The sequence below is a fragment of the Nicotiana tabacum genome, chromosome 5 (genome assembly GCF_000715075.1).
Source record: "Nicotiana tabacum cultivar K326 chromosome 5, ASM71507v2, whole genome shotgun sequence".
Taxonomy (NCBI): Eukaryota; Viridiplantae; Streptophyta; class Magnoliopsida; order Solanales; family Solanaceae; genus Nicotiana; species Nicotiana tabacum.
In genome coordinates, this window is record NC_134084.1 from 7,400,894 (window position 1) to 7,426,838 (window position 25,945).

General features: G+C 34.1%; 1 protein-coding gene and 1 long non-coding RNA gene across 2 annotated transcripts; one reads left to right on the forward strand and one right to left on the reverse strand.

Moving 5' to 3' along the window:
• Positions 1-1,326: 1,326 nt before the first annotated feature.
• On the reverse strand, positions 1,327-2,016 carry LOC142180681 (secreted RxLR effector protein 161-like). Its single transcript, XM_075252728.1, has one exon. The coding sequence runs from the start codon at positions 2,014-2,016 to the stop codon at positions 1,327-1,329; it is 690 nt and encodes a 229-aa protein (XP_075108829.1).
• A 20,451-nt stretch (positions 2,017-22,467) lies between these two features.
• On the forward strand, positions 22,468-25,671 carry LOC142181094 (uncharacterized). The gene is made up of 2 exons (XR_012709368.1): positions 22,468-22,586; positions 25,182-25,671. It is a non-coding gene; the product is annotated as an uncharacterized LOC142181094 (long non-coding RNA).
• Positions 25,672-25,945: the final 274 nt, after the last annotated feature.

The following is a 25,945-nucleotide window of genomic DNA, read 5'->3' on the forward strand; positions in this document are numbered from 1 at the left end:
ATTAGCGTTTTTCCCACTAGGTAATGACATGCATTTATATATATATATGGATTTTGGTAAAATTTTGTGGCAAATTAGTTTCATTTAGTGTTTCTTCGATAGGCACAAGGAAAGAGACAAAAAACGAGATATCGTGTCCTCAGAATGAAGTCGCCTTTGTCAGGGTTAGTCTTACCTTTTAATATGGGAAATGAAGTCGTCTTTGTCAGGGTCTGTTTTACCGTTCAATATGGAATTTCCTGCGCGAATCTATATTTTGTTAGGCTGCAATACAAGTACTAGACACCGGCTGAGAAACCAAAAAGAAAAGAAAACAAGATATGTTTAAGAGTTAGGTATATTATTAGTTCAGAAAAAGAAATTTTTAATTAGGAATTTCTTTTTAGTGTGATAACTTTTTGACTTTTAACAGCTGGAGCCTGGATTCAGTGTCAAAATTCTGTAATTGGCTTTTCCCATCTCGAGCAGTTAACAAGAAAGAATGTTTAAGAAGAGTTGTGGAAAAGCTGTCATTAAAACTTTGTTCACAATTAGTGATTAGTTAAATTATAACTTAATTATCATCCTATATAGTTTTGTAAAAGGTAACGCGATTTAAGCAGTACATGTAAGCATAAACTTTAATTCATACCATGATCTTGAACATGATAGTCTTACATGTAATTGCCATAGAAAACATACCTGAAGCGGAATTCATTATCTTGAAGCGGAAGCGTTAATTCAAAACTGGTTTCTCGCCCCTTGCCCTAACTTTATGTTACCGCCGCCTTTAGAGATGGAAGAGAGAATAAAAAAATATGGTAACCCTAATGGGTGGGGAGACGACCAATTTATAGAGGTTCTCACTTAATCCGGTACGTCCATCAAGTAACCGATCGGACGGATGAGATTTGCTCATTAATTAAATATTAATTATGGGCCTAATCTTATTGGGCCACATACACGTAAGAAAATAGTGTACATTCTCCCACTTGGCCCAATAATCACATAATACTAATATTTAATATAGGAACATTAGTTGCGCATAAACAAATCTCTTCTATAATGTCCATCATAAATACCATAATACGATAAACTACTAAATGTGAGTTATGGCGGTTATATATAATTTATCTACATACTCCCTTCCATATACCACAACATTAGCAACTCATTGTACCAGGTCCATAAGCTATAAAATATTATGGTCCACAATAATATCTCATTGAGACTTATCCTGTAATATCTCAAAACAATAATGTGTACACCATTATGAGAAATAGGAAATCACTAATGTATATCAGAAACATATAAATGAGCTCAGAGTGTCAAAACATCATAAATACATCAGTCATAAATACAGCCAAGACCCATTCTATGTACGTGTTCTTTAAATATCTTTGGCTGTAAACCTTTCGTTAATGGATCTGCAATCATGAGATCAGTTCTAATATGCTCAAGTGACACTCTTTGTTTCTGAACTTCCTCTTTGACGGTAAAGTACTTTAATTCCATATGTTTAGCACATTTGGAGTACTTATCGTTCTTGGAGAAGAATACTACTGCAGAATTATCACAGTAAATTTTCAGCGGCTTGGTAATGGTGTCGACAACCCCAAGTCCTGAAATAAAGTTTCGCAACCATAATGCATGAATTGTGGCTTCAAAACATGCCACAAATTCTGCTTCCGTCGTGGATGTAGCAATAACAGACTGTTTGGCACTCTTCCACGATATTGCTCCTTCAGCTAATTGGAACAAATAACCAAACGTGGATTTTCTAGTGTCAATACATCCAGCGAAATCTGAATCCGAGTATCCAACAACTTCCAAATGCTTGGATCTCCTATACATGAGCATGTAATCCTTCATTCCTTTCAGGTACCTCAAAACTTTCTTTGCAGCTTTCCAATGATCAATTCCTGGGTTACTCTGATATCTTCCTAGCATTCCGACCGCAAAACTAATATCCGGTCTTGTGCAAGTCTGAGCATACATCAGACTACCAACAATTGAAGAGTAAGGAATTGATTCCATTTCCTTTCATTCTACATCATTCTTAAGGCATTGCATGAGACTAAATTTGTCCCCTTTTTGAATTGGAACAATTCCTGCTGAACAATTATTCATGTTAAATCTCTCTAGAACTCTTTCGATATAGCCTTTCTGAGACAATCTCAATAATCCTTGTGATCTATCACGGAATATTTCTATTCCTATCACATAGGATGCCTCACCCATATCTTTCATTTCAAAATTCTTAGAGAGAAAATCTTTAGTCTCACGTAATATGCCTAAATCATTAGCAGCAAGTAGAATATCATCAACATATAAGACTAAAAATATAAACTTGCTCCCACTGATCTTTTGGTATATACACCGATCAACGGTATTTTCCACAAATTCAAAAGATGTTATGGTATCATTAAACTTTATATACCATTGTCGCGAGGCTTGTTTAAGTCCATATATTGACTTCTTCAGTTTACACACCATTTGACCTTTTCCTTTAGTTTCGAAACCTTCTGGTTGGTCCATATAAACTTCTTCCTCGAGGTCTCCATTAAGAAAGACAGTTTTCACATCCATTTGGTGTAACTCTAAATCATAATGAGCCACCAAAGCCATAATAATTCTTAACGAGTCTTTCTTTGAGACCGGCGAAAAGGTCTCTTTATAATCAATGCCTCCTTTCTGAGTATAACCCTTGGCAACAAGTCTGGCTTTGTATCTTTCAATATTGCCATTTGAATCGCATTTGGTCTTAAAGACTCATCTACACCCGATTCTTTTAGAACTTTTTGGCAATTCAACAAGATCCCAGACTTTATTGTATTCCATGAATTTTAACTCTTCCTTCATGGCATCAATCCACTTGTCAGACTCATTACTTTCTATGGCTTGTGAAAATGAAACCGGATCCTTATTAAGACCAATGTCAAAATCCGACTCTTGCAAATAAACCACGTACAACAACAACGACCCAGTATAATCCCACAAGTGGGGTCTGGGGAGGGTAATATGTACGCAGACCTTACCCCTACCCCGAAGGGTAGAGAGGCTGTTTCCGGGAGCAAATAAACCACGTAATCATCCGAAATAGCCGATTTTCTATCTTTGAGATTTTCTTAATGGCATTTCTTGTGGTTCATTTGTGTCAGATATTTGTGAGTTAGTTTCTTCATGAAGTGTTTCATTCAAATGTTGCTCTATGTTGTCAAAGCGTTCTTCAACAACTGGAACAATATTTGGTATTTGTGTGGAAGTAGGCACATTTCTGGGTAATAGAACATTGACCCTCACCTCTTTAATTTCCACACTTTGCTTTTCAACACTCCCACTAACTTCACCATTCTTAATGAATCTTGCATTACCGGTTTCAACAATTCTCGAACTATGGTTTGGACAGTAAAACACATACCCTTTAGATTTCTCTGGGTAACCAATAAAGTAACCACTTACTGTTCGAGAATCTAATTTCTTTTCTTGTGGATTATAAACTCTAGCTTCCGTTGGGCAACCCCAAACATGCAGGTGCCTTAAACTAGGTTTCCTTCCTGTCCACAGTTCAAAAGGGGTCTTTGGAACTGCCTTACTAGGAACCCAGTTTAATAAATATACAGCGGTTTTAAGAGCATACATCCACAATGATTTGGGTAATGAGGAATTACTTATCATGCTCCTAACCATATCCATAAGTGTTCGATTGCGCCTTTCTGCAACACCATTTTGTTGAGGTGTTCCTGGCATAGTATACTGTGCACATATGCCACGTTCCTCGAGGAACTTTGCAAATGGATCTGGATATTGTCTTGATTCATTATATTTTCCATAATATTCACCACCTCTATCTGACCTAATAATTTTCACCTTTTTATCTAATTGCCTTTCAACCTCATTAACAAACACTTTGAGAGCATCTGCTGTTTGAGATTTTTCTTTCAGCAAATAGATGTATCCATAACGTGAAAAATCATCGATAAAAGTGATAAAATATTTCTCTCTACCAAAAGATGGAACATCAAAGGGTCCACAAATATCGGTGTGTATAATTTCAAGAAGCTGGGTGCTTCTTGTGGCACCTTTCTTACTATGCTTGGTTTCCTTTCCCTTAATGCAATCCAAACACATAGTAAGATCAATAAAATTTAGATTCGGAAGAATCTCATTTTTTACTAATCTTTCTAACCTTTCTTTGGATATATGACCCAAAGGTATATGCCACAAGTAAGCAGAACTTTCATCTAGTGAACTACGTTTAATTCCAACATTATGTTGAACAGTAAGAAGGGATTCAGAAAAACCAATATCGAGTTTCAATTTATATAAACAATCACTGATAAAGCTAGAACCATAAAAATTAGCATTCTTATATAAATTGAAACATTCATTTCCAAACTTTAAATCAAATCCAGAAACATCAAGTCTTGAAAGAGAAATCAAATTCCTAGAAACTGAAGGTACATAAAGAGTCTGTAATAGATCAAGGTGACGTCCAGTCTCCATGATCAAACGATAAGTCCCTATGCCTTCAATTGGAGCCTTCATACGATTTCCCATGAACAAGAAATCCTTATTTGGATTTGTAGTTTGGATCGTAAGGAATCCCTGCAACGTAGTAGATACATGAGCAGTTGCACCAGAATCAAGCCACCAAGTATTATTAGGAACTTCTACTAAATTTGATTCGAAACATACAAAAGCACTAATTGTACCTTTCTTTTCGAACCAAGCTTTACATTTCAGGCAATCTTTCTGATAGTGTCCTTCCTTGTTACAGAAACGACACGTATCTGCCTTATGTTCCTTGTTAGCATCCTGTTGAGCTTTAACAGGTGCTTTCTTCTTCTTGAACTTGTTGGCCTTCACTTTAAGTCTTTTACCAGCTCCTTGACCCATGAGGTTAATTGAATGATTCCTTTGTTTCTTAAGTCTCGACTCCTCCTGAGTAAGCATACTGGACAATTCACTAACATTCCACTTATCCTTAATAGTGCTATAGTTAATTTGAAAAGGTCCATACTCAGGAGGTAACGAGTTCAGAATAAACTGAACCAAGAAGGAGTCATCCACTTTCATCCCCAAGGTCTGAAGTCTTGCTGCAATGTTAGTCATCTCGATGATATGGTTTTGCATACTACGCGACCCATCAAACTTCATGGTCGTGAGTTCAGCCATTAGTGTACCAGCGAGAGACTTATCTGCAGAACGAAAACGTTCTTCCACAAACGTCAGGTACTCCCTGGCACTTTCTGTTTGTGGAATAGTACTCTTAATGTTGTTGGCAATATTCATTCGCATAAACATAAGGCTTAGCTTGTTAGAGCATTCCCATGCTTTATAGAAAGACTTCTCATCCGCACTGCTTGAATCAGTAATGGCAGCGGGCTTATCATTCAGCAGAGCCAAGTCAAGATCCATCACACCTAAGTGGAACTGGACTTGTTCACGCCATTCAGAGAAGTTCAATCCATTGAACATAGTAACAGACGAAGCAAGCAAATGAAAAGGAATAGCTGCAAAATAGATAATACATGCTCACAAATCAATATGGATTCAACAAAACAGTTAAAGCATATCGCAATTCTCCTTTGGGTAGATACTAGGACACACTATCATAATTTAAATGCCATTTAGTCTTAATAGATAATTAAATATTTTTAACCAAATATATATGTCATCTTTGGACAAACAATATATATTTGACTAAGAATATTAATTTACCTCATCATATTCACTATTCATAGAATAATTGATGCACCTTTGGGTAAATCCTTAAGTTCTAGCAATAATGAAAATTAATTTATCCACTATTTTTAAATTATAGGCATTTCATTAATTTCATGGATAAACTATAATTTTATGTATGCATATTTCTAAACATACTAGTTTGGTCACTTTGGCGTCTAACAAACTATATAAACATAAATGCACACATAAAATAAATATCAGAATATTTTATGCATGTGAATATTTTAAACAATCTAGTTTGATCACTTTAGTGACTAACAAACTATATAAACATTAATCACATACATAAAATAGATAATAAATGGTTTCACCAACTTAATAGCCCAAAACAAATTATTCATGTTTCATCAAATTCTTGCACATTAACGCAACTTCTGACACCAAACTTGTTCTATACTGGAAAAATATTTTCAAGCCACTTTTGGAGAATAATAACAAACATCAAGTTTTAACCAATTAAAACAGTGAACAACAATGGATGATATTGGTTTGGACTTTTAGATCAACGAAAATTAGTCCAAATTCACTTATATACTAAAGATACGGGATTATAAACCTTTAGTGTTCAAACCTCAAATCTGTTCAACTATAGTAAAATATTGTCAAAAGTTAAAGACATGATTCTGTAATTAATGATAGCACATGATTTCTGAAGCGGTTCACGAATATGAAAATTCGTTTTCGAAGATTATCAATTCAAAAATCCAGGCTCATGATACCACATGTAAGCATAAACTTTAATTCATACCAGGATCTTGAACATGATAATGTTACATGTAATTGCCATAGAAAACATACCTGAAGCGGAATCCATTATCTTGAAGCGGAAGCGTTAATTCAAAACTGGTTTCTCGCCCCTTGCCCTAACTTTATGTTACCGCCGCCTTTAGAGATGGAAGAGAGAATAAAAAAATACGGTAACCCTAATGGGTGGGGAGAGGACCAATTTATAGAGGTTCTCACTTAATCCGGTACGTCCATCAAGTAACCGATCGGACGGATGAGATTTGCTCATTAATTAAATATTAATTATGGGCCTAATCTTATTGGGCCACATACACGTAAGAAAATAGTTTACAGCACATCTTCTAAGGAATTTTATAAATTTAAGTTATATACAATAAAACGACCAATATATATTTTTCGTATTTCCTTTCTAAAAAAATCATGTACGAGTTTAAGTTTTGTTTACTGATAATTTATGATTTTTTTTTTATTATAGCATTAGCATGTACGTAGCCCAATTACTTGAAATAGAATACAATAACCTGCTACTACTTGCTAGTTAAACGCATTCATTACGTAAAAAATAATTTATATTGTTAGTGTATATAATTTGAATCAATTACACACATACTTGTTAACGACAGAATATTAATTAGATACATAAAGATAGAATCTTGAGCACCTAATTAAATGGTACTAATATTACTTCCACATGTAATTGACACAAATTAAGTCACAAAAAGTAGATAGCCAAATATAAATGATAGAAAGGGAATGGCGTAGCCCGATTGGTATTAGTTAGTAATACCAATTTAGTAAGTAATCATGAGAGAAACAAAGGGATAATTATACCAAGTTGATATAGAAGAATCCGAGCAAGAATGCCACTAATGCGGGATGTTTTGTGCATTGGACTGCCCTATAGATTACGGGTTTGAATCATGGAAGCAACTACTATGGATATGTTGTATCTATTGTAGTCCTTTTCAGGACACTGCGTGAATGCAGGATAATTCGTGCACTGAACTGTTTTTATGTCGAAAAATATGAGCTGAACTTTTAGTATCGATTCGATCCGAGCTCTCTTGTTGAAAAATTCTCATTGCATTCATGTGCAGTTAAAGGAGTAAAATGGTTAAAATAAAACTCGAGACAAAATGATGTATCACAAGATTCTTGATATATACTCCATCCGTTTCAATTTATCAATTTACTCTTAATTTGTTTCATTATGAATGCCGCTTTTTATATTTTGTAGGAGTATATTTTTTTTCAATATTCTCAATTTACACTTAACAACACTCCCTTATAAACAAGAAAAATATCATGTCCTTTTTAGTTGAAAAATAGCTGTGAGCCATTATTCTATTGGAAATTGTCATTGTCTCTCCAGAAGAATTGTTTATAAATATTCAATGATGTTTTTGTGCATATGGCTAAGTGAACTTTCTTCTTCCTTTCTTAATCTTTCTTTTTAGTCTCTTTCTCCTTAATGCAGACCAGTTAATCTGTTGTTGATGCTATTTGTTTTATTTACTTTTTAACAAAAGCAACTATTCGAGATGGACCACTATATACAAATTACTAGCTATGAAAAAGACAAGAAAAATAAAAGAAAATGAAGCTGGAAAATATAAGAAGCGACAAAAAACACCATTGACATACATGCACCATTTTTGGGCATTATAGAAAGAAAAAAATCAAATAAAAACCAATCAAACATATATTGGTTCGGTCGAAAAATTTATCTGCACTTGATGTTTATCCCAAACTACAATAGTTTATATGATTAAGTGAAAATTGATGTTAAAAACAACTATGTCAAAAAAATTCGTGAAACCTATGTTTAACTATGTCAAAAAAATACATGCATAGACATATGTTACCTATTCATTAAATTTGATTTAAACATCGGGCATGAACAAAAAATTTCATTGATAATCGACAGATGTATGTGCCTATCATTTTTAACCAACTTTTGATTGCGTGTTTTGTAATACCTACCTATGGAAACTATATATATAGGGACATGAATGAACACAAATTCTAGATTACTTTAATCACATTGACCACCACAACACATGTTATCTTTAACCACGAAATTATTAGTGAAAATTAAAAATTCGTTACTAATAATTCACTTCGGTGGCAAAAATTATATTTCGTACTTAAATGCAGGAGTCACATAGTTGTAGTGACAAAATACAAATTTCGCAGCAAAATTTTTATCCACTAAGGTATCCCACCAAAAGTAAATTAGCGCCAATTATTTAGTATATTAACCATGAAATTAAAGTTATTGATGACAAATTAGTGTAGCACATTATATTACCAATTCAGTTGAATCATTACTTTTAATACGAAATATGAATATATACGTAGAAAATTACTAAAAATATTAAATTTTGTATCTCATAGTTCAAAAGCGTGATCGATTAATTAATAATCACTAAATTTTCTATTTGCTAGTAGGATTTTTTGATTCATCATTAATTCGTCGTCAAACTGATCTAGCGACGAAAATATATAATCCGTCCGACGTTAATTCCTATTTTTTAAAGCATCAACAAAAAAGCTAAAAGAAAGATTGATCAATTTTTGACCTTGTTTTTCCTCCCCAAGAATTGATGAGCCAAGCAATTTAGGTATAGCTGACAATTGGACAACTCTAATTGGAATTAAGAATAATAATTCTTGTTGCTCAAAAACCCTACTTTTACCAAACTGAATGACTCTGAAATGCAATTGCACGTATGTTTCCCAACTTTGCACTAACTTATCTACAGTGAATTTTAGGTGTCATGTTTGAAATTTCTTACGTATAAATAGTTATTGGATACGTAATTTACCTATTCAAAAAAGTTAGCTTTCAATTTTTCTCTTTAAAGAAATAGATACATGGCTTGTGAAATGCACCATGTCTCCAACTAGTATTTCCCTTTTTTTAATTATTTTTTTAGATTTTTTTTTTTTGAATGAAATATAACGTCTTTGGTCCCTCGCTTTATTGGACTAAGTTTTTGGTCCCCGAGTTATTTATAAATTATAATTTTCTCCTCATGATAGCTCAAGAGATACATTTAAGTATTTAGAGTTGATTAGAGTATTCACTTTGATCTATTATTTGTGACGGTCGCAGGGGTACCATGTTATTCAATAAATCTATCACTGCTCATAAAGATTGATATGAGAACCTATGCTAATATCTAATTATTTTTTGAAAATATTCGCAGGTATATATATATGGAGTTTTTGACGAATTTTTCGGATGCCGGTGACCTATCTGTGCGTCCCCATTTTTGTGTATCTGTCTATTCCGTCTTTATGTACCTTTCCACATATGGAAAGGGATAGCTGGAACAAGCTTTCCAAGACAAATCTCAGTTGGTACTCGTACTTATTTAGCCAAACCAGGAAATTTAAATACTTTTAATAGCACTAGCTTTGTATGTAGTGATTCTTCTAGTTAATATTATATATAATCTCTTTCGACCAAAAAAAAAAAGGAAGAAAGAAACAAGAATTGCAGTATTATAGTATTCCCTATTTTGAATTTGAATATGTCAGAAAAAATTGTCGGGGGCTGGATGGATGAATTGGAGACTCGCTTTCGATATTTTGTGTGATAAAAAAATGCCAGCGAAACTTAAAGGTAAGTTCTACAGAGTGGGGGTCAGACCGACTATGTTGTATGGGGCTGAGTGTTGGCCAGTCAAGATCGCTCGTGTCCATAGCAAAGATGAGGATGTTGAGAAAGATGTGAGGGTACACCAGGTTAGATAGGATTAGGAATGAGGTTATTCGCGATAAGGTGGGTGTGGCCCCTATTGAGGACAAGATGCAGGAAGCGCAGTTTAGGTGGTTTGGTCATGTGAGGAGGAGGAGCACAGGGCCTATGGAGAGGTAGAGGTAGGCCAAAGAAAAAGTGGAGAGGTGATTAGGCAAGACTTGGTACAGCTTCAGCTGACCGAGGACATGACCCTTGTCAGGAAGGTGTGTAGGTCGAGGATTAGGGTAGTAGGGTAGGTAGTCTAGAGTGTTCATAATAGTAGTATTGATACGCAGTCTCGCTTTCTGTTGATAGTAGATTTTTATGACTAACCGTTGTTTTCTTTTATTGTTGATAACCTTACTATCTTGTTGTTTTTATTCTGCTTTTATATGGCTTTTTGGTGTTATTCCTTCTTTTGTATATTTTCATTTATGTGGTGTTATGCTTTCATGAGCCGAGGGTCTATTGGAACCAGCATCTCTATCCTCACAAGGTAGGTATACGCACTGGCAGAGCCAGAATTATCCCTAAGGGGAGTCAAAATATAAATAAGTAAGCAGATGAAAAAGTTAAGGGGCGTCAACACATAATATATATATACATAAAAATAAAATATTTAACCTCTCTACGCGGTATAATTTTCCGACGAAGGGGTGTCAATTGACTCCCCTTGCCAATGAATGGCTATGCCACTGGGGGTAAGATCTGCATACACACTACCACCCTCAGATTCCACGGTGTGAGATAATACTTAGTATATTGTTGTTGTTGTTATAAACTCTTTAATTTTTGAGACTTCTTTAAAATAGTATAGGGACCAAATGTTCATATTGTTTTGATAATTAAAATTTATATATCAGGAAAAAAATTAAATATTTTTTAAATCTCTATTGAGGAAATTCTAAACCTGCAATCTCATGATTAAAGGTGAATGATGTTTGTCACTTGAACTACCCTCACTTGTCGTATAGGTCAACAATCAAACTCATGAGAACAACCAATATAATAAAATACTAATAATAATACTGATAAATAGGAGATGGAACATATAAGGTGTTCTAAATTAGGATCATACTCTCCCACAAAAAAGAGAAAAATCGCACGATTACCTACTAACCTTTTATACCCTAATCCTTAAAACCCTAAACCCGCAATCTCAAAAATGAAAGTAAAGAATATTTACCACTTGAGCAACCCTTACTTGTCGCATTAGTACATGTCAAGGATCAAATTGGAAACAACCAAAATAATGGACTACCAAAGCGCAATTATTCTTTTCTAAGACAATAAATAAATTCGATTTAGTGAAAGAGCACATTTATTAATAGAATGTTTGGATTCACCAGTCAGATTCCACTAATTTTGCATTAAACATCAGCATCAGTTTGTTGCATTCAAAAGAATATTCTCATAATTAAGGTGAACTAACTTGATAACGTCATTTAATTAAGGCAGACAGTGACACCTTCTAATCCATATATTTTAGCACACATTAGTAGACTCATTGGCTGCTTCTTCATTGTGCAACATTTTTTCGAGAGAATAAACAATTGTAGTTTTTTTGGCGTTAAATCAGTCCAAAATACTCTTAATATAGTATAATATTGTCCATTTTGGATTAAGCTCGTATAATTTTTAGTAAAAAGTCTCACATTATTAAGAGTATTCAACGCTTTATAAATAGATTATTTTTTTTCGCTTTCCATATCGGACTTGTCGTCACAACTAATAGTTTTTGGCCCTTCTACTTCTTGGAAAAGTTGTGTTTCCTAAAGATGCCTGGCCAAGTGTCTAGAAGACTAAAAAGGTGTTTTTTTTTAATTTAAAAAGAAATTACTTGTAAGTTTTGGAGAGGTAATTAAGGTGTTTTGGCCAAGTGTTTGGGGAAAAAGTGATTTCGTTCGAGTAGTAATAAAAGTTATTTTTTGGCTACAAAGGGGTATGGTAGATGGATAAAATTCCTTCATCCTTGATCAAAGATTTCAAGTTCGAGCCTTAAAAATAAAAATCTGATATAAAGTACTTCTTCCTTGAATGAACCCTACACGGCGTGAACCTAAATCAATCGGATAAATGTGATTTGATTACCTCATGGTTAAATAAAAAAAAGTGCAAAAGTTGGTTTTCTACTATTTGGAAGAAGCAAAAGTTTAATGGTATAGTGTTTGCTTTCTTCTCCCGGGGAAAAAATGTTTTCTTGAAGATGATGTAGATCAGTTAGGTCATTTCTCCTAAATTAACCATAAGGATATATATATTACTATAATAAGAACTCTCTACAACAGCATCCTTATATAATAGTCATTCATTATAAAAGACAAATTTTTCTCGGAACTGATTGTTATATTATGTTATAATATATGTTTTTTATAACAATACTTCACTATAGCATAAAAAAAAAATCGAAACAAACGACACTGTTATAGAGTTTGATGCTAATATATAGCTTTTACTTTAGTTAATTTGTTTTGTTTGATGTTGCTATCACATTGTTTACAAATCCACTTACAAAGGGAATTACCCATTAATATTTTCCTTTCTTTGTTTGGACATACTTGGGTTTAAAAGTTGATGGAAAAATGATTATTAACTACTATCCTCTTTTTCTTTTCTTACACCCTGGTAGATCATGTCATGCAGGCTAAAATTTATGAGACTATGATTTATATTAAAGCATTTCACCTTTATTTAAATGATATGAAGGTGACATGCAATCTTATAAAGTATATATAATTGATGAGTTGCTTGTGAAGCAACAAAAATAGGGAGTCTAATCCGTTCAAATTCATCTTATTTATGGAAATTTGGGGCCACATGTTTTTTTTTCAAGAATATAACGGCAATAGGTCCTTATAATATGAGATGACTCAAACATTTTTAATTAATTGCTCTTCTTGCCTTCTAGTTTATGCGAATCTTTTCATTTTTTGGAGAGTCAACTTGACTAGTTGTAACAACTTGGCCGGTCGTTTTGAGTGTTGTAGCCTCGTTTCCCCATTTACTGCTTATTATATGCTCAATTATTGTTATGTGATTTGTTGGGGGTAGTTGGTTTGGTTCCGGGGATGTTTCGGAATGAATTTGGATACTTAGTCTCAAGATTGGAAGCCTAAGTTGAAAGAGTTAATCAGATATTGACTTATGTGTAAAATGGCTCCAGAAGGAAATTTTGATGGTTCGGATAGTTCCGTATGGTAATTTTGGACTTAGAAGTGTGTCCGGATATAGATTTGGAGGTCCATAGGTGATTTTGGCTTAAAATGGCGAAACTTGGAAAAATTAGAAACTTGGAGGTTGAGAGGTTTGACCGAGAGTTGACTTTATTATTACCAGGATCAGATTTTTGTTCCGAAAATTGAAATAGGTCCGTTGTGTCATTTATGACCTGTGTGCAAAATTTGAGGTCAATCAGAATTGATTTGGTAGGTTTCGGCATCGATTGTAGAAGTTGGAATTCATTAGTCTTGAAATATGGTGTGATTCGTATTTTTGATGTTATTTGATGTAATTTGAGGCCTCAACTAAGTTCATATCATGTTTGGGACTTGTTGGTATGTTTGGTTGAGATCCCGGGGGCTTCAGGTGGATTTAGGATGGTTAACGGATCGAATTTGGCTTAAGTGTTATGCTGAGATGCTTCAGGTCTGGTGTCATCGTACCTACAGAGGGAATGGCCGCAGATGCGGAGCCGCAGAAGCGGCTAAGTTTGGGCAGTTGCAAAGAGGAAGAAGGCTATTGGGGTCGCAGGTGCGGAAGAATTTCTGCAGATGTGGATGCGTAAATCCGCATCTCCCCACAATCGACCGAAGAAGCGGAATTGGGCAGGAGGCTTTGGAGTCGCAAAAGTGAGGGGTGGTTCGCATATGCGGTCCCAAAGGTGCGAAGTTGTGACCGCAGGTGCGCGAGGTCGGATAGTAATTGGGCTTCGCAGAAGCATTGTTTTCTCCGCAAAAGTGGGATCGCAAGTGTGAGCCCAGGCTTCACATGTGCGCAATGTTTGGGCAGTGTATAAGATTGAAGGGTTCCGAGATTTTTATTCATTTTTGGACTTTGGGAGCTCGTATTAAGATGATTTTTGAAGGGGATTTCACGAGATTTCTTGAGGTAAGCCAATTTTGGTCACGTTTATCTAATATTGGTTACCCATTAAATTTTCCCATAAATTTGGTATTTTTGAAGTGAAAATCAAAGATATTTGACCCATGTATTGGAGAGTAAAAATTAGAGGTTTGAGTGACGATTTGGTGTCAGAATTTAGTAAATTTTGTATGGTTGGACTCTTGGTTGAACGGTTGTTCGGATTATTTTGTAACTTTTGTTGGATTCCGAGATGTGGGCTCGGGGTTGACTTTTTGAGTTGACTTTTTGACTTTTGATTAAGAACTTAGCATTTTCATAAGGAATTGATTTCTATAGCTTGTATTGATTGTATCGAGTTGTTTGTGGCTAGATTCAAGGTGCTCGGAGGCCAATTCACAAGGCAAGGCCTTATTGGAGTAGAGATTTGCATGGTTTGAGGTAAGTAACACTTCTAAACTTGGTTCTGAGGGTATGAATCCTTGAATTACGTGTTGTGTGGTTGGTGTTGAGGTGACAGCATGCGGGCGTATAGGTGTGCACCGTAGAAATTGTCATCCGGTTGATTCATTGGTACTGTGTAGTCATCAGACCTTGTAGCCATTCATGTGATCTCTATGTGTTAGAGTAATTGAGCTGTAGATTCATGTTAGAAATCATGTAAGGCTATATGTTTATACTGTTGAGACCTACTGTGGTCATTTCTACTGTTGAATTATTTGCTTAGATGACAATTTTGTACTCAGTCACATCCATCATTTGCATATCATATCTCAGTCTATGTTACTATTTATTATTGTGCTATATATCATTGTTTGGGCTAATTGGCATGAGATTTGTCAGCCCGAGAGACTGGAGAGATTGATGATTGAGTTGGGGCCGGAGAGCCGTGTTGTGAGTAAGATTTGTGGGTCGGGTTGCACGTGCACAGTAGGCCTTATGGCTTATATGTTGATCGGGCTACACACTGCAGCAGGCCTTTTAGGCTTTGTCATTATGAGATCGGGCTGCACGCCGCATCAGGCCAGATTAGCTTATTATTAGCGCTTGGTCAGGATCCGCCCTTCCGGAGTCTAACATACTAGCAGTGAGCGCAGGTACCATACAATGCTGAGTGACTGAGTGTGATGAGCGAGAGTTGAGACAGTCAGATGGGGTACCCTGAGAGTGTGAGTACATGAGATTTTCATTATGTTTAATCACATGTGACATGCACCTTGACATGTAGATATAGAGACGGAACATTCCTCATATTAGTCTTACTTGGCATATTTTATCTGTACTGAGCTCAACTGTTAAACTTGAAAGCGTGTCTATATTTCTGTATTGTGTACCAATAGATTCTGAGTTTCTCTGAGATATAGCTGTCATATTTTTGTGTCATTCTCTGTGCTGTTAAATTCTGCATTTGGACTGTATTGGTTGAGCTCGTTACTGCTTTCAGCCCAAAGGTTAGTCTTGTTACTTATTGAGTTGGTTGTACTCACTAGGAGTGTACATATGTCGGGTTGGTTCGGATTTTATAATTACTAAACCAAACCAATTGTCTCGGGTTATTAAATCTAAAGACTAAACCAAACCAATAAAACTCAAAATTTTCACTCTCGGTTTTTCTCGGGTTTTCGGATTATTCGGGGTTTTTCGGGGTTTTTTTTCCGGTAAAATCTTCGTAGAACAAAAATATAAATTGTGCTCAAAATATTTCTTTAATCCTAGTAAGATACAACTATATAAAGTATTTTTCAAGAAAATAATACAAAATATGAGATGTGTCATGGCATTATCCTAAAATATTCAACAATAAAGATAATAAAATTATGTAATATAAATATTTCTAATTAAAAAGCCATAATAAAATAAACATAATCTAAAAGTGCTAAGCCATACTAAAATAAGTAGACTAATAAGGGAGTATTAATTACATGACTAAACACTAAAGAAAAACTAAAAATAGATTATGCATTTTATCTAAATTATTGCAAAACAAAAAATAGATATCCAATACATTCCCGTTCGTAGTATTGAATTGAATCTCTTTTGTTAGTAATAATAGCACGGCATAGCCAGTTTTCGGACTGGTCATTCAAAAATAGCCAGCGTTTACGAAGTCAATGAAAAATAGCCACTATTTTGCTGCAGCAGAGACCGGTCCAGCATAATATACTAGAGTTCGGTGTACCTGTGTATGAATTCCAGCATATTATGTTGGAGCGGTATACTTTGCTGACTCCAGTATAATATACTGGAGACTAGAACACCGGTGCTCCAAACTCTAGTATATTATACTGGACAATTATACTTGCTGGAACTCCAGTATATTATGCTGGAGGTCTAGTGTACTTATGCTGGAACTCCATCATATTATACTGGAGTTCCAGCATACTTATCCTGGAACTCCAGTATAATATGCTGGACTTCAAGCATACTTATGCTGGAACTCCAGTATAATATACTGGTGTATTTTTGAGGTTTTGAATAGTGTTTTCGCTCAGATTTATCTTTACATGAAAAGTGGCTAAATTTCGATTACTTTTGAAATTGGGCTATTTTGAACGACCAGTTACAAATCTGGCTATTTTTGAATTTCTCCCCTTTTGTTAGCATTACTATTGATTTGATTTTGGTTTGGGCTTTTGTTAGCATTATTTAATTTTCTAATATTAATGGCTACAAAACTTATTGGAACATTCAAAAGTTCTAAGTCCAACCTTGAAATGATACCTTAAAAGATAAAATTATGAAATTTTTTAAGAAATATTTATAAATTACATCACAATAAGTATATTTATATATTAAATATATCAAAAATTTCTATATATGTAATGTCGGGTTGGTTTGGTTTCGGTTTGACTTTCTTTACTTAAAACCAAACCAAATCAATTATGGTCGGATTTTTTTTTTCCAACACCAAACCAAATCAACCAAACCATAGTCGGGTTTTTTTTTCTCGGTTTGACTCGGATTATCGGGTTGGTGCGATTTGTTGGTTTTCTTTGTACACCCCTAGTACTCACACTACACTCTGCACTTTGTGTACAGATACATGTATTTTCGGGCATGGTTGGTTGTTGATTTTGGAGTTTTTACCAGTTCGGAGATTATCGAGGTAGTTGTCTTGGCATTCCCAGACCTTGACTCTCCTCCTTTATCTTTCAGTCTTATTTATACTGTTCTACCCTCCTAGACAATGTTTCAGACCATGTTATTGTATAGATGCTCATGTACTCAGTGACACCCGGATTTTAGGGGATATTGTATTGAGTCGTGGTATTTTCTTATTAGTATTTATGAAATTTCTGCGTTGAACTTATATTACTATGTTTTTTTAAATTTAAAAATGCATGGTTTTATTGTGAATGTCGGCTTGCTTAGTATTGCGATATGCGCTATCGCGGCATGTGAGTTTTGAGTCGTGACACTAGTCTTTAAAGTAAAATTGGAATAGATTAACTTAATATTTTAAAGTTAAAAATTAAATGTTCAAAAACTATACGAAAAGTACCATAAGTTGTAAGTCTTCTCATATCAATAGAAACAATACATTTCAAAATATTGGTCAAAGTTTACATAGTTTGAATCTCGAAAAACAAAAAAGGTTCACATAACATAAGGAGTATATTATTTAGTTGTATATGATTATGTAAATCCACAATTTAAATTACATGAGTCCAACTTTTAAAGTTTTTAGCATTCAACCCATTATAATTCTAAGTTTTAAGTTCATATCTACTATTTATTTTTGTACATAAATTTATATTTTACATCGATACTACTGATTCAGATAACCCCCAATATTATAATGTTGGATTCGCCCTTACTGATCAAAACCTCTAGTAGTGGATTGTGTGCTATATTTGTATTGTGCATGCTTGGTTTGATCAGCAAATCCCCTTTTGGATACGGATTTTGTGTATTGGAGTCCATGTATTTATTAATATATATTAATAATATGTATATATATATATATATATATATATATATATATATATATATATATATATATTAATAATTAAAAAGACTTTCTTAAAGAAGTCAATAATGAAAAATATTTTTGGATTTTTTATTTTGAATATGTCTCAGAATCTATCTGTCGAAGATCAGTGATTTCATGGCAGTATAAAAAGGTTTTTCTTGTTTATCTTCTTTTTTTTTTTGTTAATAGTGATAGTGGTAATAACTTTTCCAACCACAGAGAAAATTCTTTTTTCTTTTAAATACTGATATTAATTCAAACTCAATCCAAAAAGTTAACTTATGAGATGAGAATATCAATAACACATTCTCTCGATCACCCCATGCGAGTACCTAGGGTTGAACGTCTGGAGTGTATCATAATAGGGGAGCCAAACTTCAAATTCTGACTCCGTCTCTACTTTGAACTGAGGATGATTGTTAAAGATCGTATAAGGAAACAATAGCTTATAATTTCCATAACCATGGGCGGATGTAGTCTTTCGGCTACGGGTTCAACCAAACTCGTAACTTTCGAAACGAAATATGAATTTATATGTAAAAACTTACTAAAATTTTAAAAAAATATTAGATTTGAACCCAAAATTTTAACAATATAATGAGTTTAATATTAAAAATCTTAAAACTTAAATTCATTAAATTTAAATCCTGGATCTACTCTATCCGCCAATGTGGATTATTCTAATATCCCTTGCTAGTTCAACTTCTTTAATATGTAAAATGAGTTTTACATATTAAAACTCATTTTAATATGTATTCAATATGATCCTGGAAAACGTTTCCAGTAGAGAGTATAAGTTTTTTGCGTGATAAACATGCAAGAGTTAAAATACTATCACTATCTCCACTTTAAAGTAGTGTTCTAATTAGTGACAAACAAAAATTAGGTCTAGTGGCATAGAGGGCACGATCTGGCTATTAGTTTAACATCAAAAAGTGGCTATCAGTAATAGGACCGTAAAAGATAAAGTGTGTAGTTGAAAAATCGCTCTTAATTAGAGGTACTTATGAAGCAAATAACAACATACTTCGTGTAACCTCACAAGTGGAATTTGTGAAAAGTAGTGCGTACAGAGACGTTACTCCAGCCTTGTGAAGGTAAAGAAACTATTTTTGATAGATCTTCGGCTAAAAAAAAGCTGGCTGAGAAGGGAAAATTATGTCTTTTCCCTAATAAGTATTTTCAAAATTGCAACCTTTGTCCATTTGTTTAACGAAATCATACAAAACTAGCACGATATTTCAAATTGCTATTGCGATTAGGAATAATTTGGCACTTTATACTTTACCTTTTCTAGAAAATGAAACGATATTTCAGTCTATCACGCATCCTGTTTCAATTTATGTAAACCTATTTAACTGGACACGGAGTTTAAGAAAAGAGAGAAGATTTTTAAAATTATGGTATAAAATGAGGCATATATATTTTGTGTGGCTATAAATCATTGCATAAAGGTAAATGTTTCCAAATAGGGAAAGAGGTCATTCTTTTTGGCACGGACTAAAAAGGAAATAGGTTCACATAAATTGAAACAGAGGGAGTATAATATAACCAATGATTTTTTAAGTTCTTGGTTGTCACCAGAGGCAATTAAATGCAATGTAGATTTAATTGGTTCAACCTAATCCAGTTTTTTTTTAAACAAATAATATACGTAAAAATTGTAAAAATAACAACAAAAATGAAAATTTATATGATAATTGCATAGTTGCAATGATTCAGCTAAGATATAAAAACTGAATCCAACAAATTTAAATTCTAGATTCGTCTCTAATTATCACAAAACTCAATAAAGAACACATTATTAAAGAAGTTTATCTTGATCCATAGTGTTATTGATAAGAAGTTGAACAAGCTAGGATCAATCTACATTTGGAAAAAAATGAGTAGTAGTGGGCATCTTTTCCTTGGGTTGTGAAACCACCATGTAAAGTATTCAAGTGACTCTTTGTAGTTTTTTCACATTCAATAATGAGAATTTTCTTTTAGTTACTTCCTTTTAGGGTTACAACCTACAAGTATCAAGGGGTCAAGTCTATAACTCTATATTTAACATTGGAGGTACAAACAAACAATGATTGTAGTGGAGTGATAAGTACTCTTTCATCCTCAACTAGAGGTTTCAGGTTCGGACTTTGGGTATAAAACCGCCTTTGTGAGGGAGCACTTTCCTCCCAATATATGACTTCCTGGCGTGAGCCCGAATTTAATCAGGCTCCAATGCAAGTATCAGAATTGGAGATGCACCATATACCATTATAATATGGAGATTATGCTTTTAGAAAAGAGGACACACTTATCTTTTATAAAACATCATCTCCTAATCTTATACCAATAGAGATCTAGTAACCAACATTCTTGACTCTTAAATCTTTGTTGCCCCTTCTCATGAAATCTTACACAATTGGCCTGCGAATATTTGTAATTTTTTATTGGATTCCAAGTTGTAGCTTTTCCTGATTTTATCAAATATGAAGGCAGTTCTTCCCATGCTTCAAAAGACAACTTTGTGCCAGAGTAAACGTGGCCAATGGGCATTCAAGAATGAAAAAAAGGAATTACTCACACGAAATGTTTATATCAATCCACTAAATATATGACACATGTTTTTAATATACATTTTTATCAGTAATCATCAATGTTAAATCCAGAAATTTTCAAGGCAAAGTGCACCATCCTTCTTAAGGATGCTATTTAAAGATTAGGCAGCACTTATTTTGTCCTAAAATTTTGAACTATAAATCTTAATTTTAGGACTATTCAGAACATTTTTGTCCTAAAAAATTAAACTAAAAAACTAAAATTGAAAACATATTGGCGAATTCCTAAATAGCAGCACTTTAAAGTGGCTATTTGATGTCATTTCTACACCCAGCCGATAAATACAACAAAAGCAAAGCAATTTATATATATATATATATATATATATATATATATATATATATATCCGTTGACTATTTTTAATTTAAGTGGCAGGGAAGATGGCTATTTAGGTTAATTCTTCTTTTGCCTTTTTGTGAGGGGTGGATTTGGTATTGAAGCCAAAATGGGCTTTTGAAAAGTGCTCCTCAAGTTGTGGAAATGACACTAGGTAATCATTCTAAAGGGCTACTATTTAGGAATTAGCCAGTGCTTCCTGAATTTTAGTTTTTCAGTTCAAATTTTCAGGATAAAAGTGTACTGAAGTTAAGATTTTTAGTTTAAAATTTCAGGACAAAATAAGTATTGGCTAATCTCTAAATAGTATCCCTGAAAATGGCTATATGTGCACTTGCCCAACTCAAGTTTAATTTACTTAAGTCCATGGACCTCCCATGCAGACCAATTTTTCATGGGCCTTAACGAGAAATACCTTTAAAATGCAGGTTCTTCTTTGGTATCCTTTTATTTTATTTTATTTTGTAGAGTTAATTTACATCTTATTTTTAGGAGTAATTTACATTTACCCCTCTAATTCATGTATATATCATATAGATATTCTTCTCTAGTTTAACATTTAGAAAATAGACATATCTAATTTCAGTTACACTATAGAGACCTCCTTATAAAAATTTTAAAGATGAAATAATAGTATCAATAAAGTTCTACTTTTTCCATCACATTTTGTTTTATACCATTTGGGCGGACACAAAGCTTAAGAATATTTATTTAACTTGTCTATTAAACTAATAGTAGCAGAATGAAATATTAACATAATTATTGATTAAGCATTTAATCTAATTTGATAGAGAAAACATTCCAAATTCAAATAGTTAAAGAATGTAGATTCTTGAAAGTTAAAAAAATTTGAATAAATTAATATCTACGTAATAATAAAATGAATTTTCATATAAATTTCAACAGAGGAGAAATCATATTACAATATGCTCATGCAATGGTTAGAACTCATGTTCAAGTATATATCAATTCAAATTTTTTATTTATTTTTTATTTTGTATTTGCAGAGTCGTATTTTTTATGCCACGTACAAGAGGCGTAATATATATAATATTTATTCTTTTTTTTTTTTTTGATAGAGAGTGCTTTCATTTTAATGTGCCACACGCGACAGAGATATTTGTCGGGTCTCCATTATAATATGATTAAACTAAAAATGACATTTATCTAAAACCACAAGGACCTAAGTGCTATTTTAATAAATTACAAATTACGAAAAATAGGGTTTTTTTTTTGTTTGACCAAGCTAGCCGAAAATCAAGTATTAGGAATTGGTCAACTTTGTAAACTTTCCCCATCCAAATAAAAAAGACCACACATATGCAATCCAAAACACATAGGCCATATCAATAGATATCAAAGGCTCTTAAGGTAAACTTTTTCTCTCTGTATTTTGTGTTTTGCTCTGTATTTGCATCATTTCTATTTGATTTGGCAAAAGGAAATATCGATTCTATGACACATTACAAATGTTCTTTTAGTTATACGAGCTTTTTAATACAAGATCCATTAAATATAACAAATGAGATTGGTACATAAAAGAGAAATATCTTTTTAGTTATATGAGCTTTTCCACATAAGATCAATATTAACACAGAAAAGGGAAGATCTCATCTATTCTTTTTTTTTTTTTAATTTTTTTCTTCAAGAAAAGGTAATTTCTTTTTTCTTATGGAGATTTAGATCTCTTATTGCTAATAAGATACTAGTTACAACATCTACCATATCTTGGGTTCGTCAGCACCCAATTCATGTTGGCATTGTGTTGGTTAGGTGCACGTCATGAATTCGAACACTATGTACTATTTAAGTGGAGAAACATTGATTGATAGGCCCGTTATCCACTGGAGCGTCATTGGATCTGGCCCTCGGGGATTTCTCAGTTTAAAAAGAGAAAAAAAAAATCTTTTGATAACCCCAGTGGAATTTTTTTTCTCAACTTGCTCATAAAAGAAATTAAAGTGCAGAAAAGAAGATCATATATCAATCAACAATTCTCAAAACCAAGCTAATGAGAGTCGGTAATATGAATTCTCTATATCCATTCCATTATATTTGAGCTAGTTTTTGAAGTTGAGTCAGACTGAAGTGCCATATCTTACATAGTATAGGAGCTAGGTCCGTTCTCGTTTGGCCCACGTATTATTGTGCACACTCCAGTTGGCGGTCTTTGGGGTGGGGGGTGGGGGGGAGTGGGGAGACTTAGAGTGGGTTAGGACTTAGGGTACTATATATTGGTTGGGTAATGGGCTGGTCGTCTCTTTATATAGACTTGGGCAATCCTCCCCTCATCAACTAGTTTTTAGGATTGAGTTAGGCCTAAGTACCATATCTTAAACGAGTCAATTACGTTAAATAAATGTTTTTGAAAACAAATTTGAGGTTCTCTTGAGCCGACTTTACTGCAGGAAATGCAATTTTAGTAAAGGCCGGTAATGCTGAAGTACCCCCGCTTCGTGTATGTAATGAAACTTTGAAACAAGTCCGTGAAAAGGCTGAGAAATAAAATATCCAAAATTTCCCAGAACTCACACTTATTCTTCAATGAGTGTAGTGTAACAATTAAAATTAAGTCTTTAATCCAAACAGAATGCATAAAGAAGGTTTCCCAAAGCTTTTGATACTCTTCTTATGAATCTTGTTCCCCTCCAGGCTCCAGCTGCAGAAATATGGAAATAGTGTCGCAGGTAGCACTCATTGAAATAAGTTACACATAAAGCATCTATTGCACATTATAACACCCCTTCTCGTCAGATTGTCTTGAGTTAAACATGCTTCATTTAGCTTATGTACTATGCTAATTATAAATCGCATTCGTACAAGAAGTCCTCAATCCATCAGCTTCTGTCTTGGGGCAAAAATGATGTTCTTGGCTAATGTTGTAGTAGTATTTCAAATTTTTACGACTCAATCCCAACTAGGTTTGCTATATGAATCCTCTGTATCCATTCTGTTGTTGTTCAGAAGATTAATTTTTTGATGTTGATTGTCAACTTATCGCAACCTTCTTTCTTTATTTGGGCTTCGAACCGACTATGTTTTGTGAAACTTACAGGAGTGGAGTTTATATTGTGAAATTATAACAAAATTTATCATAGCTGACAATTGGTCATACCTTTTTTTGAGAATTCAGAATAAAGAGCCCTTCATTTTGCGTACTACTAAGTCAATCAGAATCCAGTAACTCCAGTCATTATATGCCTTCGCTAATACAGTATAATTTACTTATTATGTGCCTTTAATAATTCTATTGAATGTTTACTGTTAAGGTGAACCATCATGTTGTCGACATCAATGCTTTATGGTCGTTTCCTTTCACATATAGTTACTGTTTCAAGCAGGAATTTTTGGCCATTTCTTGAAAATATTTTCTCCAATGGCTGACCATTCTTGAAAGTATTATGGTGAATAGTTTGTGTAAGTGCTATAGCGGGGCAATGGTTCTCCTTGAGCCGAGGGTCTAGACTCTAGCGGAAACAGCCTCTCTACCTGCACAAGGTAGGGGTAAGGTCTGCGTACGTACGTACTACCCTCCCTACCACCCCCACTTGTGGGATTACACGTGGTATATTGTTGTTGTTGTTGTTGCTGTAGCAGGACAATAGAACATTAAGAGACGAGTATTATTGCTTTGGGGCATCAACTAACTACTAGCTTTTGAGAAAGTACTTCTGATGGTTATCATTCATCACGTCTCTTTAAACTTGGCCTCTCTACCCCAGGGTAGGGGTAAGGTCTGCGTATACACTACCCTCCCCGAAACTATAGTGGATTGTTGTATGCCTCTTTAAACTTGAAAGAACCAAATTTAAGCTTATAGCGTTAAACTGGATAGCAGCCTCTCTACCTTCCTTCCTCTCCAGACTCCACTTATGGGATTACACAGGTTTTTTTGTTGTTGTTGTTGTCGTAGCTTTAAAGTGGATGTTACGTTTAGAAAATGTATGAACCAACTAGTTGTTTCAGATTTCAGGTGGAAGGATTTACAGTTTTATGGCAAATAGATCACTTGGAGAGGAGGCTCCTTTCGAGGTGGCACGTGAATTGCTCATCGCTTTATCTAACTTGTTACCAGATATAGTTCTCGTGGACAATTCTTGCAGCTCAAACGGAACTATAGTGGCTTCAAGGGACGGAACTGAGGATTTCAGGTCGGAATTAATGTCCATTTCTCGTACTCAATCTTCAGAGGTTGCTGTTCTGTGTAATGGTTATATGTGAAGTTTGCAGCTAGCATATAGTTATAGTTGCTCGCTAATAAGTCATCGCTCTCTGTATCATAAAGCTCGCCTTATGAGGTGAACCATACGTAAAGCGCAGCCCGATGCACTAAGCTCCCGTCAAGGGCGGATTTAGGAGGGGGAAGGATGTTCACCCGAACCCCCTTCACCGAAAATTACACTGTATATGTAAGGTAAAATCTATATTTTATCTCTATATATTATGTTTTGAATTCTCTTGACATAGCCCACAATAATTGCTCAATGGTCAAGGGGGTTTAAAATCTTTGTGAGGTCACTAGTTTAATTCCCACTGGGCACAACCTCTTTCAATTTTATAATTTTTTCCTTATTTGAACCCCCTTAACGGAAATCCCGCCTCTCGAAGAAATACCGAATTACAAGGGTCTATTGTACACAATCTTACCCTGAATCTAAGATTGCGAAACCAGGTCGAGATGGTTCGAGCTGGCTACTGCTAAAATCAGACTAAGAGTAGATAGTTTTGAC